Source organism: Nelusetta ayraudi, unplaced genomic scaffold (genome assembly GCF_046127955.1).
Source record: "Nelusetta ayraudi isolate G7.1 ecotype Tasmania unplaced genomic scaffold, CSIRO-AGI_Nayr_v1 ptg000116l, whole genome shotgun sequence".
NCBI classification, from domain to species: Eukaryota; Metazoa; Chordata; class Actinopteri; order Tetraodontiformes; family Monacanthidae; genus Nelusetta; species Nelusetta ayraudi.
In genome coordinates this window covers 347,778-363,738 of record NW_027466166.1, presented here as the reverse complement: position 1 = coordinate 363,738, position 15,961 = coordinate 347,778, and the positions used below count along the sequence as shown (strand labels likewise).

Below are 15,961 nucleotides of genomic sequence, written 5' to 3'. Positions count from 1 at the left end.
GTAGAGGCGGAAATAGAAGACGATTGAAAAAATGGTTAGATGTCGTCATTGCAGAGTAGAGGACGGAAAACACTTGAAGACAAAACATGCAACCGTCTAATTATCAAGAGATGGAATTACTTTTACTTACAACTTTAGTAAAAAGTATAATTGTCTTCTCTAACTTTTCCCTGCATATGTGATCTGGACCAACTTGACGACCTGCAATACATAACAGACAGTAATGTTAACAAACGGCTGCAGCTGACTTGTTCAGAAGAACAATAACTATGGTGGTGATCTCTTGACAGAAAAACAGATTTTCCATTTGGCATTTATAAAACCAATGGAGAAACCAACAGCGGCTCAGGTCTCAGGAAATTGTTTTTGTACTTGTGTAATTCACATAACAAACACATCTGGCCAATCCCAGCATTCAAATGAGCCAGCACTGATAAATGCGGTGGCGGAAAACAATCCCATTTAAAATATCATCCCTCATTCTTAACCTTCGTTAGCCTGCCTTGCCTCAGTGCTTTCTGAGCTGGGAAGAAACTCCTCAAACGTGAAGGCAGATATCAAAACAAGAGACGAAGCAAGGCCTCAAACTGCAGCGCTTGGCAGCCTGAAAGGTGCGATCACGTCTAGGAGGAAATCACTATTGCAGTAGACACTTGCATGGACAACCGATCTATAATCCTATGTTTAAATATTGAATTTTATATCCATGACATATTTCCTTTACACTGACTTGCTGCCCTTTATGTTGGCTGGCATGCCACTGCGCAGCAACAAAAGATTTCCACTCCTGTCTGTTCTTTCCAGACACCCCAGGTGTGCCGGAAGATCTTAACGCTCTTCATCCATTGGTCTACACCAGATGATCTTGGAACGGCCTCTTTAATGTTCGCCATCTGGTGCCCAGTAAAGGGCAATTTGGGTGATTTTTTCCAGTTCCCTTTCCAATATAATCCAGCCCATAACATAAATTGACAGGACTTACAATCAAGGCAAAACTACCATGTGGAAAGGGGTCAGCGAGAGCTCAGCCTGAAATAGTGGCTTATTGGTTGAGTCTAAATTCATGCCAGTGTGGAAACAGTCATTAGCGTTTTTATGGACATTTATCGAGCTCAATAACAGTTGTTTGAGTAATACCCTTAATTTAGGAGCGTGTGGTTTAACTTTGCTTTATCGGGAGGTTTTTCTTTTCTCCTGTCAAACAAAAACTGTTCTTTTCCTTTTTATACATTCAATATTTGCTCTCGGGACACCACTGTGCACATTGCGAGACAGTACAGAACATCGTATTGACAGCTGCAGAGGCAATGCAGCTGTAGGAGAAGTTTTTGCTGGTAGATAAAAAAAAATAAAAATAAAAAAACTTTTTCAATGTGCGGCGTGACTAACAAGGTAAAGGAGCAGACACAGGGAGGGAGAAACATATTAAGCGATGGGGTTTGCTGGTATGTGCAGAGAGAGAGAGTGAGAGAGACAGGTGTATGCATGCAAGTCACGCAGCGTGCTACACCAAGCATTGCACTCCACCTGCTGGATGACACCACTGTCTCTGTGGGACGGTGAAAGCCAACTGGTTTTGCTACCGAGCTGGGCATTGATTTCTCGTCAACTGTGACAGAAATATCCACTTGAACTTAATTCAATAGGACAGCAATGATTAATACTAACTTTATTTGGGGACGGGCAGAAGTTAAGAAACAATTTTGATAAACAATGGCTGAAAGAAGCATAATGTGTTGATAATTGGGACACCAAGCCCGAACATAAAATCCCACACGAGCCAGTATTTCAGTTCCTGTTCATACTGATTGAAGGAAGACACCAAATAATTAAGAAGAAACCAAAAATATTGAGCACTGCAAGAAATTGCACTCATTGTCTTTATATTTTTTGGGAATGAATTTTTTCCTGTTAAATCTTTGCGGCCCTGCGGAAAACGCTGCAGAGGGTTTAATGACCTGCTCCTGGTTTACGTGCATTCGAACTGTTTTTTTTTTTTGTTAAGAGGTCAAATTCTTACTTCACATTGCTGCCTTGTAGGAATTCATACGGTCATTATGAGTATTGCTGTGCATAATAAAGTGCACTAATAAAAGAACTTTTAAAAAAGACTACTGGTAGATCACCTCGTCACACAACGTTTTGGCTCCGTAAAACATCTTCCAGTGCTAGTTATGATGCGCTGTACACAATATTCTGTGGTTAAAGATCATTATGTCTCTGGCATATCTCCCCCAATTAACTTTGTCAGGCACATTCAGGGTCATTGTTTCAATCAGACATTTGATCAATTGTGCATTGTGTACAGGATGAATGCGCTGCACTATTGACTTGGGCTCGTGTCAATGTTTGCATAAATGGGCCAGACGGTGATCTAAGCATGTTTGGAGACCAACCAAAGTCATGAAGGCGTTACGTCTATTTGTATATCGGAGGTAGCTAGGCATACTAATCCATATTGCTGCCCCCAACTTTTGAATGACAACGAGCCCCGAGTATCTTCACGCAACGGCACGTCAGGAAGATGGATTAAAATCCAGGAAATGGCAAATCATAGCAGTTAGCATCAATACCACAACGTTAACATCAAAGACAGAAGCTCTCTGCCAAATATAGTTTAGCTCATGGTGCCAAAGCGAGCCACTCAGTGGTGGAAATAGTTTTACAATATAAAGGGCAAAGTTGATTTAATGGAAAACAACCAACTGACAGGAGGAGCTACATGACTTAACACAAATAGTTGCTAAAAGCTAAACTTATCAGGCTGCGCAAAGCCGACATTGCCCTCCAACCCGACAAGGGGCTGTATTACTGTGTCCCCTATCTGCCAGGCCCAAACACCAACAGGACCGTGACCTGTCTCCATTGCCATCAGCAAAGTAAATATTGGAAGCGATAGTGGCAGCAGATAGCTGCTTTTTATTGTACTTTTTATATTATCCGCTAAAGCCGTCTCAGAGTTGGATTCAGTTCAGACTTTTCTTTCGCTCACTAGGTGCAGTGCGATGATGAACCACCGTCTCATATAGAAAAATAAAAATCAATCAAGACATTATTGCAGACAGCTCATCTTTTTCAAGCATTTTCTCATCCACGTTTTAATTTGCTTGCTTTCCAAGTGTTGGAACTCTGTCTTCTTTGAGCAAAAGAGCAAAAGCACTGACATAACTGAGATCATTGTCATGCAATGTGCTCTGTAAATGTGCAAACATATTACTCTAATAAGTTATGTCATTGTGACATTGTGAAACAGGAGTGAGCCTTACCAGAGGAAATGGGAGCGCGGCAGAAGAACTTCAAACAAAACCCGGCCAACCAAAACTCAAACAGAGCCTAAGAACTTTCTCATGTCAGATTAGAATTCATTAAGAGATCAGATTAGATTCCTATCTTTATGTCAAATGATATCAAGATCAAACTTAATCTACTGTGGCTCCCATCTAAAGTTGCACTGCAGAAACACTGATGTATTCAGATGCTGTTAAACTGGAAGGTAGCTCAAAAGGCAACAATGACAGCAACAGAGGGGCCATGTGCCGAGATCAACGTTACCGACTCTAATCAAAGATGAATCCTTTCATTTAAAAGCAATCCTCCAAGCCAGGGTAAAATTGACATTTAAAGGGAGGTCAGGATAATATGACTGGAAGAAGGAGGAGGGGAATACTCACGGCATTCCAAGAACTGCCTCAGCCTTTCAAAAACCGCATTGAGAAAACCCTGAAAAGCACAAGAGGAGAGGATGAATGGCTGACATTTCTGAAGCTAAATCATTCATGACTGCCCCTTACCCACGAGCAAATATGATAAAGTCGATGTCTTGAATTTTAATAAAAGTGGAACGTGGAGTACGATGTTCTTCTTAAATATGACAAAGGCAACAAGCAAGTTGCCTTTGTCATCAATTCAAGTACCGAATATCGATCATAAATAACTTGGACTATGCAGAAGGAGCAGACGTGCACTCGGCTAGGATTGGCTCAAGATTTCAAACGGTAACACAAAGTCTTGACTTGAATTGGACAAAAGGTATTACATAAGAAAATAGAAAACTGACTGCTGTCATTATGTTTTTGATGTTCTGACGTCTGTCACTGGAGGAAAGGACAACATCCAGGCATTGGATTGTGTCAGTGAAATACAACTTCACCGTCTCCATTTCCGTTACGAGTTACGGCTGGAGGCAAACGGTGTCATGGTTGTCGCTGCATTTGTTGCAAAGCCCGGGGACGGCGATCGGGGAAGGCATCTGCAGGATCGTTTGCAGAGACTGGATGTGGCGCCACAGTGCGACACAGTGGCCTGGATTTTACGCCTTTGGTGCCGGAATTCACCGGACCATTGTGGACGAACTCGACCCGATCCTAATCATTAGAATCAGTGCGCCACCCACGCTGAGAGATGTAAACAAACATATAAAACGTTGGCAAAAAAAAATCACAAGTTGTACCTTTTTGTGTCGCAGCCTCATTAAACAAGGTCGCATCTGGGTTCCAATTAGATCATTTGCACCGCTTCAATTTTCACAATGATCATTTTAGACCACATTTGTTCCGACACAAGTTGTCTCTATCTTTTTTTATTTTGTATTGGCTGTTTTACTCTGAAGCAATTTAACATAACGGGGGAAAAAGGCCCCGTTATGTTAAGAAAAAGTCTTTTTCACAGCACTGTGGAAGAAATGAGTGAGAATGTGTCAAGAATCACAGACAGCCGGTGCAAATGAGGCTACACAAAGGTATATTTAGCTGATTTTGACATGATAAAAAAAAATTTAAAAAAAAAACAGAAGAAGCTCGACAACTTCTGTGGAAAGGAAGCGCGTCTGGTGTCACTGCCAGCAAAAAAGACAAAGGTAAAGTGAAAAGTAAAAGTGTGTCAGCAAAATGCTTTCAGGTGGTAATGAAAGCATGCAATAACGGGCACATCAGCAGAGCTGTGGGTGTTCTGTGAGGAGAAATGACAACAGCAGAGAGCGCTGCATCCGGCAAAGGAGTGTGTTGCATTGTGAGATGGACTTTGGTGGAAGATTGTTTTGCAGCATTTAAACAATGTCCCTCTGCCATCAAGACGCTTCTTTGAGCCGTGAACGCAAAGGAGTCAAAATTCAAAAATACTCTTGCTGAAATGTCTGCGCTCGTCTTTTTCTACTTGATGGACACGGAATGATTTTAAATACACATCACATCAGCACGTGTAACTGACTGTGCAACGCATTAATCATGTCAAGGTCTTCCGGATCACTGCCGTTCCAATGCAGTGCCATCTCCTTAAGTCCTCCATTATGCAGATTACCATAACCAGCGCTCTCCAACAATAAAAGGCATCTCCATGTCGCCAGTGAACCTGCGGGACTGAGGAAAGTCCATATTTTACTTCTAATTGCTCCTCTTTTGAGCCTGTGCTAAAAGAGGCAGTTTTGAATCTTCAGCCCACTGTGGCGTCACAAAGACGCCGCACCCAGGCGAACAAAACCCACAGCCAGGCATTGGTCCATTCAGTTCTAGAGCTGTGAAGAGGGATATTAGATGGGAAAATGTGATGTTGGCAATTTATCTGATTTAAATAGCAGGAGGGGTCTTGGAGGTAGTTCCCGACTGTCAGAACGGATCAATGAGGTCCTCATTCTTTAACTGGAAAAACTGAAAAAGTGGCCATTTGCAATAACTGAATCAAAGCGTTTTGAATTTCTTTACACAGGTCAACTTCATATTGCCTGGTCTCATCGACAAAAAGCTCAAGACTCTCTTTTTTTATATGCTTTAGTTTAAAATGTGTCTGAGCTGAAATCGAATTAAAACAAAATGAGACAGATTAGTCGATTCCTTGCGCCCAAAAAACAATCTAAAGAAAAATGAAAAATGAAGATAAAAAAGTGGAATGTGTGAAGTGTAAGGGTTCATATTTAATTAGGGTCGATAAAAATAAATAAAAAATTGAATTGAATGAGAATTTCAAAGGCATTTTTTCAGTTAGAATAGCTAAGTTATTCAACAAAATGGTTAAAACCAGCATCAAAAAAAGACACAGAAGACTCCTTTTGTTTTCACTCTATACATACGCTCAAGGGCGTTGAATGTAATTAGACTCCAAACGGATTCGAAACACGCACACGCTCATTTTATAAATCAAGCTAAATAAAGAGATTTCCCCGCCCCCAGTAAATGAATGAGAAAAATGACATGAAGCATCATCCGGTCGGTGTGCACGCAAAAATAGCTAAGCGACGTGACCTCGAGGCATCCGGGCGAAGACGTGATGAGCCAAACAGCTCTGAATGAGGACGACGTGAAGTAGAGAGAGATTAAAGTGTCGTCAGGACCCGAACGAGGGGAGCCAGTTTCACACTGTGCATGTTTCTCTCATGCGCCGTTTGCACAGGGAATTGAGAGAAAAAAATAAACTGAAGAAAAAGATGATCTTCAGAAATAAGTGCTCATATCCAAATATGAAATATTAATTCCAAGCCATTATGTCTGTCCAATGAGCTGGAATAACCGGCGGACAGCTCAGGGCAAACAACATTTTCATCTGGCTGTTGCAGCCTTATGCCCCAGAGCTACTGAATCTCATAAGATAAATAACAAAACACTGCAACAGCATTACCAGGGCAGAGATGACTGATTGGTTTAAAGATGAGCTTATTGGCAATACTTATATTTAATAATGCCGAGCTATTACAGGAACTTTCAAAACGAAAAAACCTTACTAATTGTCCGATTAGTCCCAGTGACGATAGAACGACTGCCGTGGTTGCTTTACATTTCTCCCATTAGCTCCTCCGAAGGAAGCCAGTTACGAAACAAGGCAGCGGGCTGGATCCGCAGCTCGCGCTGGTGCAAAATAAACCCTGGGCCTCTGAGCCATGGAGGGATCCCAACCCGAAGCGAGCGGCGCTTAAGATTTATTCATTTGAAAAAGATTTTGACCAAAATGAAATTAACAGTACGAAGGAATGCGTTTCCTCCAGACCGAGGGAGTGGTAGTGAGCTCGCAACCCAGCTCTCCACTCTTTGAACTGAGACAAGGCTTTAGGCACTTTGAGTTTATAGGTTCTCGCACGCTGGCTGGAGTCTCCCAGCGACAGAGAAATTATCTGTCTCTCCCTAATGTATTTTGAAATAACTTGAACCTCACCATCACTTCTGCATTCTGTTGCGGTTCTTGAAATCCATGGACCGTGAGCTTGCGAAGCACTGAGGAGGGGGGGGGGGAGAGAGAGAGAAGAAAAATTAGCATGCAAGATAATGGCTGCATGCAAATTGCGTGAACTTACGAAACACATTAAAACGTCCCCAGAAGGTCACAACTTGTGGGCTTTCTGGGTTTATTTTATTTTTCTTCCTCCATCGCACCAAGTGGCGGAGAAGCACTTTGCGCAACTTAATGGGTCACTTTCATGTTTCCGTGTGAGGATTTTAAAAAGGTCACGGGCGTGTGAAGGTCTGGCGTTGGGGCCGCGCCGTTACCTTTGAGGGAGAGCAGAGTCCTTTCCAGAGAGCTGAGCGCCGTGGCCTCGTCCCTGGTGCAGATCTGCTGGAGGAAGCAGTCTGTGTGATGGCTCCAGAGAGAACACGCAAAGCTGTAGATCCCCGATGCCAGCTGCCAACAACACACATGAAGAGACGGCCACTTAGACGTTTGGATTAATGCTGACATTTAGCAGGTGACGCGACGGCACGGCGCGGGGAGGGTATTTACTCAACACACCTGCAAACTGCAGAAGATTGTAAAAGGCTCATTTTGACTGATGACAATGAAATCAAAAAAAATGAAAGCACTGTCACATAATACAATCACAGAGAGCAGCGCAGCAGTCACAGGTCTGCCATCAAATTGGCTTCCTACTACAATGGGTGCAATAATATTCGCATTTGGGCACAAAACAAATATATGTTAGTCAGTGACGGCAAAACAAGATCATCTAAAAACACTGTGCGCTGAGTTTCAACTACCGTACAGCTTCTAGCCTTTTGACGATACTCTTGTGGAGCAAATAAGAGCTTAAATGAATGCCTACGCTCTGTAATTTTAAAAGAAAATATTGAACACAACAGAGAAAACCTAAAGGCTTCTGAGTGGGCACATAGGGATTCAAAATTCAGAAAGCAATGCAAAGCGTCAGTGACACTTCATACTGTACACATGCATTTTACTATTGTAAAAAATATAAAACTATTGTCATTAGTATTGTTAGCATTACAATGATCATTATATCTCCAATAATAGTATTATTATTACAGTTAGTACTGGCATTATCATTGTTGAAGCTACTGACTTTTCTTACAGTTACAATTCTCGACATGAATAAAAATATACAAAAATACAGTCAAAGACAAACTTTTGCTGCTAACCTACAAAAGTCATTGACCTCTATCTCACTCCTTCACACTATTATCTCACTCCTCCACACTATTAGAACCATCTGTTACCCACTACTCCATCTGCTCAACGCTGGTAAGGCATAAGAAGAAAGCTTGCCACTGCAGTGGTGGGTTTCACCAGTGCACCACACAGCACATTTCTGAGGAGGTGCTCGTCACGAGGGATTACACTCTGGGGGCACCTTCGGGTCTCCCAGGAGGATCTGGAATATGTTGCTGGTGAGAAAAGCAGCGTTCTAAGCCTGCTGCCAGCGTGCCCTGACCTGGGATAAGCAGAGGAAAACGGACGGATGCATGGACGGATGGCTGCACGTCAGACAACTGAGCAGCCGGCAGAGTTGATGAGACGCAGTTTAATTCATTGCACCCAGCAACTAGACCGAGAAGAGCCACCTGGTAACGATCCCACCGAACCAAACTTTGGGGAAGATTTGGAAGATTTGTGAAGCATCCACGGATCCTCCAACGTCCTCCTCCCCAACGCAGATGCATCTGAGCGAATGCACGAATGAACAAGGTCGCAACAGGACAGACAAGACAGGACACAGCCAGGCAGACAACTGGGAGGCTGATTTAAATTAAAAAAAAACAAAAAGTCAAAGCACATCCTCCATCTGTGAGCTTCTTTCCTCACAGAGCAACAAGAGCTGACAAAGAACAGTCGATGAAAAGAGCACTCCAAACATTCTCTATATGATTGGCCATAGTTCCCGTCTATTGCTGCGGGTGTGCACAGAGCAAGTCGCTGGCTAACACCTGCCCCTATTCACTGGAATAATCTGCATGATTAATAACTCAAATACGACCAAAACGGATAATTGACGATATCTACAATGGCCTGACTATAATAATATATATAATAACCAAGTTAGAGATTTCCTGCTATCAGTGATTATGCTGCTGTTGCATTTTGCACCACATGGAAGTAAGTGGAAGGGAACACTCATCAGCCTATAACCATGAGATTGCTAGAATGGAATCTCTTGCCTCTGAAATCAATTCTTTAAAACTCCAGGAATCTATTTTCACAAAAGTTGAACATTTTTAATAAATAAAAAAAACATTGAATGTTTAAAATTTTCAAGTTTCTTCAACCCGATTCAGCCCGAATAAGACATACAAACATTTTCAATGTTGCTTTAATTTGAAAGGACAAACTAGGATGGCAAGTAAAGCGTTAACAAAAATTGATCAAGGCTACTTCTTCCAGTTACAGCTGCTCTGGTCATGTTCAGATCTGTAGCTGTCACAGACAGGATTTACTGTTTTATATTACTCTACAGTAAAGACTTTGAGGGGGAAGAGAAATGTCAAATCTCAACGGTGCAAAAAGTAGGTTAATGCAAAGGTGTGAAAGTCACTGCAGTGAGGAAAACGGAATCTTTCACGAACTAACAGCAAAAAGAAGAAGAAGAGAATTTTACAAACTCTTGACTTGGAAGCCAACGCATGCCTCATGGACACCTTGACATTGAGCTGAAACCACAGAAGACAATCTCCAGTCAATCTGGAGCCATTTCTGCGCTATCAGGATAGTGTGATAGGACAAACAGGCGAGGAGACATAAAAATGCCTTCGGGCGTCAACATGGTGCACACATTCTTTTTTTTTTTTTTTTTTTTACAGAAATATCTATGTCGTAGCCCAAATAGTGGTTCAACAATTTTGATATGTTAGGGGCAAGTCTACAGCGTTAACGTCTTCAGCTCCCAAGTCCTGCGGGAGGATTTGCTCGACATTATCTTGGCCACATGGAGTCCCTGTTTGCATTAGCGGGTAACAAGCACGGTGTTCTGTCGAAGCCCACTGATTTCAGCTCTGACAAACACTAGCGGGGCTGATGAGCTCACCAGGCGCGTCCATATCTCCGCACACTGTTCGAATCGTCTCCAGGGGGAAGGGTGATTCAATTACAATTTGGTTTATCGGGTTTATTTCAATGACTTTGGTCAGAAACTCCTCAATCTCTTGAAAGATTCACTACATCTTCCTACACGCATTGCAGTTAGATTGTATTTTTTTTTTGTTTAAGCACGTGTCTGAGGTTGTGTCAAGAACTGAAACAAGTGCAGGTCTGGTTCAGTGATTCATACGTGTATTTTTTGTCTAGCGATAGCCGAAAAAAAACACCTGTGCTTCTTGTCGTTTCTTTATTTGTGGGTGTTTGCGTCCATCTGTGGGAGTTTTTCCATTATTCTGGTTGCAGAGAAAATAATTTATCCTACTGCAGTCTATCACTTTTTTCTGGTTTTAAACATTTTCCAGCACCTCGAAAACTCCTAGAAGAAAAGGGTGGGTGTTGACAACAGGAGATTGATAGCCTCATTTTTTTTTGACTTGAGCAATGTTTAATGCCTCGTGCTGTACCAGGCCGACACTGAAGCAAACCGTTGGCAGCAAATTTTGCTTTCTATCAAGCAGAAGTATAACTGTTCCCATCTCAAAGCAGCTGGCATTGAGAAATTATTCCCTGGCAATTTAACTGCTCGAGTTGGGAAGCATAGATCACTTTTATTGGAACAATGTACGGTAACTTCTTTCACCTAAACTTTTGGAGTCTAAAACTTTTTTTCAGAAACCTTTTCCAGAAGCTGCAGTTGAAAATAAACTATTTTCCTAAATCCCAAAATAACACTCAAGAATTGCAATTTCAATGAGCCATTTCTAAATATTTCAGTATGACTAGTCAAGAATTTCTTTCTTTTTTTTCACGGTCTTCTCTATGACTTAAAGCTTTAGCGCAGATTTTCCTTCTTCTAATTCACAGCTCTGTGTCATTTTGCTCAAAATCACATTCCGCCCCTGGCTGCTAAAGAGGAAAACAGTGTGCACTGGACGAAAGCAGGATACCTGAAAACGCAACATGATTACAAATCCTATAAGACTGGTTCAGTCCGCCGACATCATTAATTCAGGCGGGCTCCACTGAGAGGTCTGCTATGCAGCACAGGCGAATCCAAAACGACAACAGATGCAAGCAGCCGTATACGAAGCCCAACAACATGAATAATATGAACAGCTAAAGATACTCAGGTCATACACAGTTCAGGCCTACAGTGGGAAATAGCATTAACTAAAGCACACAGAAATCTGCAACCGGATACCATACCCACAATGTTGCGCTGTCCTTTGTCTCAAAGGCTTCTCTTAATGCATTGTGTGGCCACAGAGCCACACAATGTGGTGACAGGGGAGTGGAAGCATTGCACGGGTCATTTGGGCTGAGCGCCACCGGTGCAGCAATTAAAAAAAATGCACTGCAGTCCGAGGTTTAGAGAATCTTTGCACCTCATCGCGGCCAAGGGCACCGGTTTAAGCATACAGGGTTCGTCGCACACTGTCCGAGTTTAGGTGACCGCCTGTAATGCCCACCGCTTCGTTCCCGCCAATGTCTTTCCTGGTTCTTTTGATGGCCCTGCGGCCTCTTCATCTGCTCCTTGGTCTGTTATTCAACCCACACTTCAGTCAGAAAAAAAAAAAAAAACAGCTTTCCATGCGATTAGCATTGAAAGGAGCATTTGCACACAAACCACCCTCTCTCTCCAACACAATCTGACACTCAGGCACACACAATATGACTGAGAAAGAGAAATTTATTCCAAAAATAAATAAATAAATCACCCGCATGGCAAAAGAGGCGCACATGCAGACACAGGGAGGGAGACACTGGGTGACATCAATCTGAAATCTGGCGAGGCTGAACAGCATCTCCTTCTGGCAAAACGTGCAAACTAAAAAAAAAAAAAAAAAAAAAAAAGAGTGCCAAAGTACTTCTATACTTCATTTACTGACATCCCAAAAGTTTTCACAAAAAAGTAGACGGGATGCCACAGAGGTCCAAAAAAAGGCTTTGTGGCAAAACTTGAAAGGAAAAAAAAAAGCAACAGGGTTAAACTCACGTCCTGGAAGAGTCGTCTGTCCTGCGCCAGGCGCTTTGATGCCAGGGTTTTTGTGACGTGGTAGAAGGTTAGCAGCGCTCGGTGTTGCTGCAGGCCATCGTGACCCTTGACCGACTCCAGCAGGATGGGAATCAGCTCGGGCCATTGCCTGGGGCAGTCCAGTCGGGCCACCTTGGCTATGAGCACGGCGATCTGCGTCGCTATCTGTTGAAAACAACAGCAGCAGAGTTGACTGATGCTCAAAAGTTATGAAATAGCACAAATAAAGTGTGATACCTCAACAAGTTAATGGTTAACATAGGAAAGAAATGTAGTGTAGTAGGCATCCCATCACATATATCAGCAGGAGGAAGTTTGATCTCGTAACAAAATGCTCTGAAAAAAAAATATGGATTTTTTAATTTATTTTTTTACTGTCTTTTTTTCACTTTTCTATCTATACAGTTTGTTTTTAGTCTACTGCCTGACATGACCGACAGAACCATGTTGTGAATCCACCTTTTCATTTCAAAAAACCTTTTAATCCAACTTGATCAGACTGTGGCACAGGCCTAATTATCTAAAGAAATGCATTATTGATTAAAGTCTAACAAACTTTTAGATCCATACAGTGGAATGCAAAGTTAAAAGCAAAATATATCACATGCTTTTTCATATTATTGTGAACGTCAATTTCTCTGGAGCTCTGATGTGACAAGTCCTGGCTGTCACTGAGGTGACATATGGTGCTTAAATGGCATTCACTGCGGGCCATATGGAGCCTATCGGTCCTGATGTTACAGGGAACTCCCTCTGGGTTATTAGTCAAGCTGGAGGAACCAGGACGGACGGACGGGCCGCCACTGCCAGCGCCACCATCCAAGTCCTCGCTTAATGTGCTACCATTTCACAACTGCAACATTAACCAATGAAAAATTACGTTTGAGCTGCAGGTCAATTGAGTTAATAAACTGTATACACAATACTGCCACATGACAGTTTAGTTGTTTGTCTTGTCATGACAAGTCTTGATGTGTTACGATATTTTTCTCTCCCAAAAACATAGTGAAGGAAATAAAAAAAACTGCAATGAAGCCCACATCTTCTGCAGGCTCATTCATTTAGTGGCACCTACCATAACTTTCATTTTATTTATTGCAACTCCAATCAGAGCCCCTCTGTGCTGTTAGAGTTGCATTTGTCATTATGAGTAATGCCACGGTAAATGAGTGTATGAAAGTTGAAATGAATGATACTGAACTGTATTCAACCCCAAAATAATAAAACTAAAGCTGAACTGTGAGAATTTTTGGATGAAACCTTGCAAGACCACTCGGTACAGTGCAATCTCCACTGTGCAGTAGAGCATTTTTTATTTTACTATTCCAATGTTTCTTTCTAGTTATTATCCTTTTTTATTCTCCTGCACTGTAAATGCTGCTTTAATTATGCAAATTTCCCCAGTGTGGGATTAATAAACTATTCTCATTCAAATAGGTTTCATTGCTAAAAAGCAATCGTACGCATCAAACTGTGAGCTACAAACTTTTTCCAGGTAGCAAAACACCTTAAAAGAACTAACCTGATTAACAGGCTCATTAAAGTTTGTGATGAGACCGGCTCGCAGCGTCGTCTTCTCCTCTTCCGATAGTGCACTGTGAGCAAAGCAAAGGGAAGGAAAAACGCATTCGCATGTGAGATTTGAACGGAATGAAAAGCATCATTACCTCAACGTCTAGACAAAATAGGATGCATATCAACGCTGATATATGGAACCCCAGAATTAGCAATCAGGTAATAATAGAGAGCAGTTTTTTAAGTATCATCAGCAAAGAGCACTGGGCTGTGCACCACCATAAACTGCTTTATTAAATGAGTTTGAGATTTTATCTTAATTCTAACAAAAAAAAAGGAGCGAGAGAGAGAAATACAAGAATGCTGGGAGACAAATGCACGTTCCTGCCTGATCAGAAGTTGTGAACTCAGGCCCGTCTTACTGAAGGGCAGCACGTCGTAGCGGCGTGGCAGGCAGGGTGCCAGTCACTCTGGCGTTGTGGAATGCAGATTAGATCCGCCAAGACTTGTTATGAATTCATTTGAAATTCTAGAAATGCAGACGCCACACTTATATTTGATGAAGCTATAAAACTTGGCTCCAGTTGAGTTGCTGCGGGATTATTTAAATCTCCGTACAACAATGGTGCAGGACCTGCAGCATTTAATCAGGGAAACTCGGAAAGGGGGGGACCAACCTCCCGCTCCCTTCCAAGTCACATTTCATACTTTGCAATGTACACACTGACTGACGCTCTCAATCTATGAAGTGAGAAATAACAAAATGGCCCAATTTTTGCGCATCCCGTCGACTCGTGCGACTGGTGGATGGAGATGTCGTGGGAGGGCTTCTGATGAGGGGAATGAATCACGACGTAACCTTGGGCAGAGAGAGAGAGAGAGGGCGAGCGAGCGACGGGTGCGAGACATATTACAACGGGGAGAGTGTGAATTACTGAATCCAGATTTACAGCGTGTGCACTTTGAGAGTGTAGGGGCGAGGGGGCTTTAATAAGTTTGGCTTTGGCGTTTAAATTATGTATCATGATAAATGATAAGAATTGTTTCACGGTGACGCGAGTGGAGCCAAGAGTTGCCCACTTTTTACTGGCCGGAACAAAAGTATATAGTATAAAATACCTTTTAAATAAGCCTGCATGCGCTCATGTGTAATATACCTGTCCAAGATGGATTCTTGAATATATTGCAGCTGATGTTATTGAATACGGTGACAATTGTAATGTATTCTGAACCTCTGTCCACTCTCACACTGCACATGGGTTTGTTCGTTGCTCCGGCCACCCCTCGTGATTCCACTTGATGCAATGGAAGTATTAACAACTCCACGGAAATATGCACGGAAAACATTTTCCAGCCAGCAGGAAGCGGCTGGAAAATGCTTGTCAGTGCGTTGACGGCATTATGCTAATGTATGCATTCTGGACCCGGCTCGCACGTATTCCCTGCTTTTGCTAGAACCCGAGAGTGGGCAGGGCATGTTTGTCTACGTGACACACAAACAAATGTATTAAAACGGTCAAAATATGGCACGATGCGTTTGCATAACTGAAACACATTCACGTTTGTAGCCAGGCAGCCTCAGCTGGACGGTGCAAGAACAACGTGCTGCACGCAAGAATTGCGCAGAATATGCAGGCGGCTACAACTTTGCTTGGCAAAATGTTTTGGTTAATTTGCGGTTGCAAAGCAATTGTTTTGTTCACGCGACCGACTCTCAGAAGCCACTTCCTGCTGTTGACAGTTCACATTTTAGCCAGGCTGATAGAAACACAGAAGAAGGAGAAAAACCGACGACATGCAAATGTGCTTTCGGCATGCATGTGGAATTATTTAAATAAAATTAAATACTAATGCATGTTTAATAACAGAGCTGTTTTCCGGGGGGGGGGGGGGGGTACAGTGACACTGCAGGCATTCTGCAGTCGACCGCAATAACTTAACTCCTGGATTAATGACAATGGGCCAACGGAAATCGGATAAACAACCCCCCCAGGCCAAAACCCCTTGCACAGCACTATAGCAAATTAAATTTAGTTTACTGAACTATAGAAACTCCTTCGGCCAGACGGGGTGGGAAACTTTGGGGAGAAATCCAAGAACAGCAATCGTGAAGTGGACAAAAAA

The 15,961-nt window shown here is 42.4% G+C and overlaps 1 protein-coding gene across 1 annotated transcript in view; it reads right to left on the bottom strand.

Annotated features, from left to right (window-relative positions):
* Window positions 1-15,961, bottom strand: part of ipo11 (importin 11) — a 76,985-nt gene that overhangs the window by 55,214 nt on the left and 5,810 nt on the right. The window contains exons 4-9 of the mRNA XM_076049459.1: window positions 13,845-13,917; window positions 12,284-12,487; window positions 7,470-7,602; window positions 7,138-7,196; window positions 3,672-3,720; window positions 131-201 (exon numbers count right to left, since the gene is read on the bottom strand). Coding sequence (XP_075905574.1) covers window positions 131-201; window positions 3,672-3,720; window positions 7,138-7,196; window positions 7,470-7,602; window positions 12,284-12,487; window positions 13,845-13,917 — 589 coding nt within the window. The remainder of the gene's footprint in view (window positions 1-130; window positions 202-3,671; window positions 3,721-7,137; window positions 7,197-7,469; window positions 7,603-12,283; window positions 12,488-13,844; window positions 13,918-15,961) is intronic.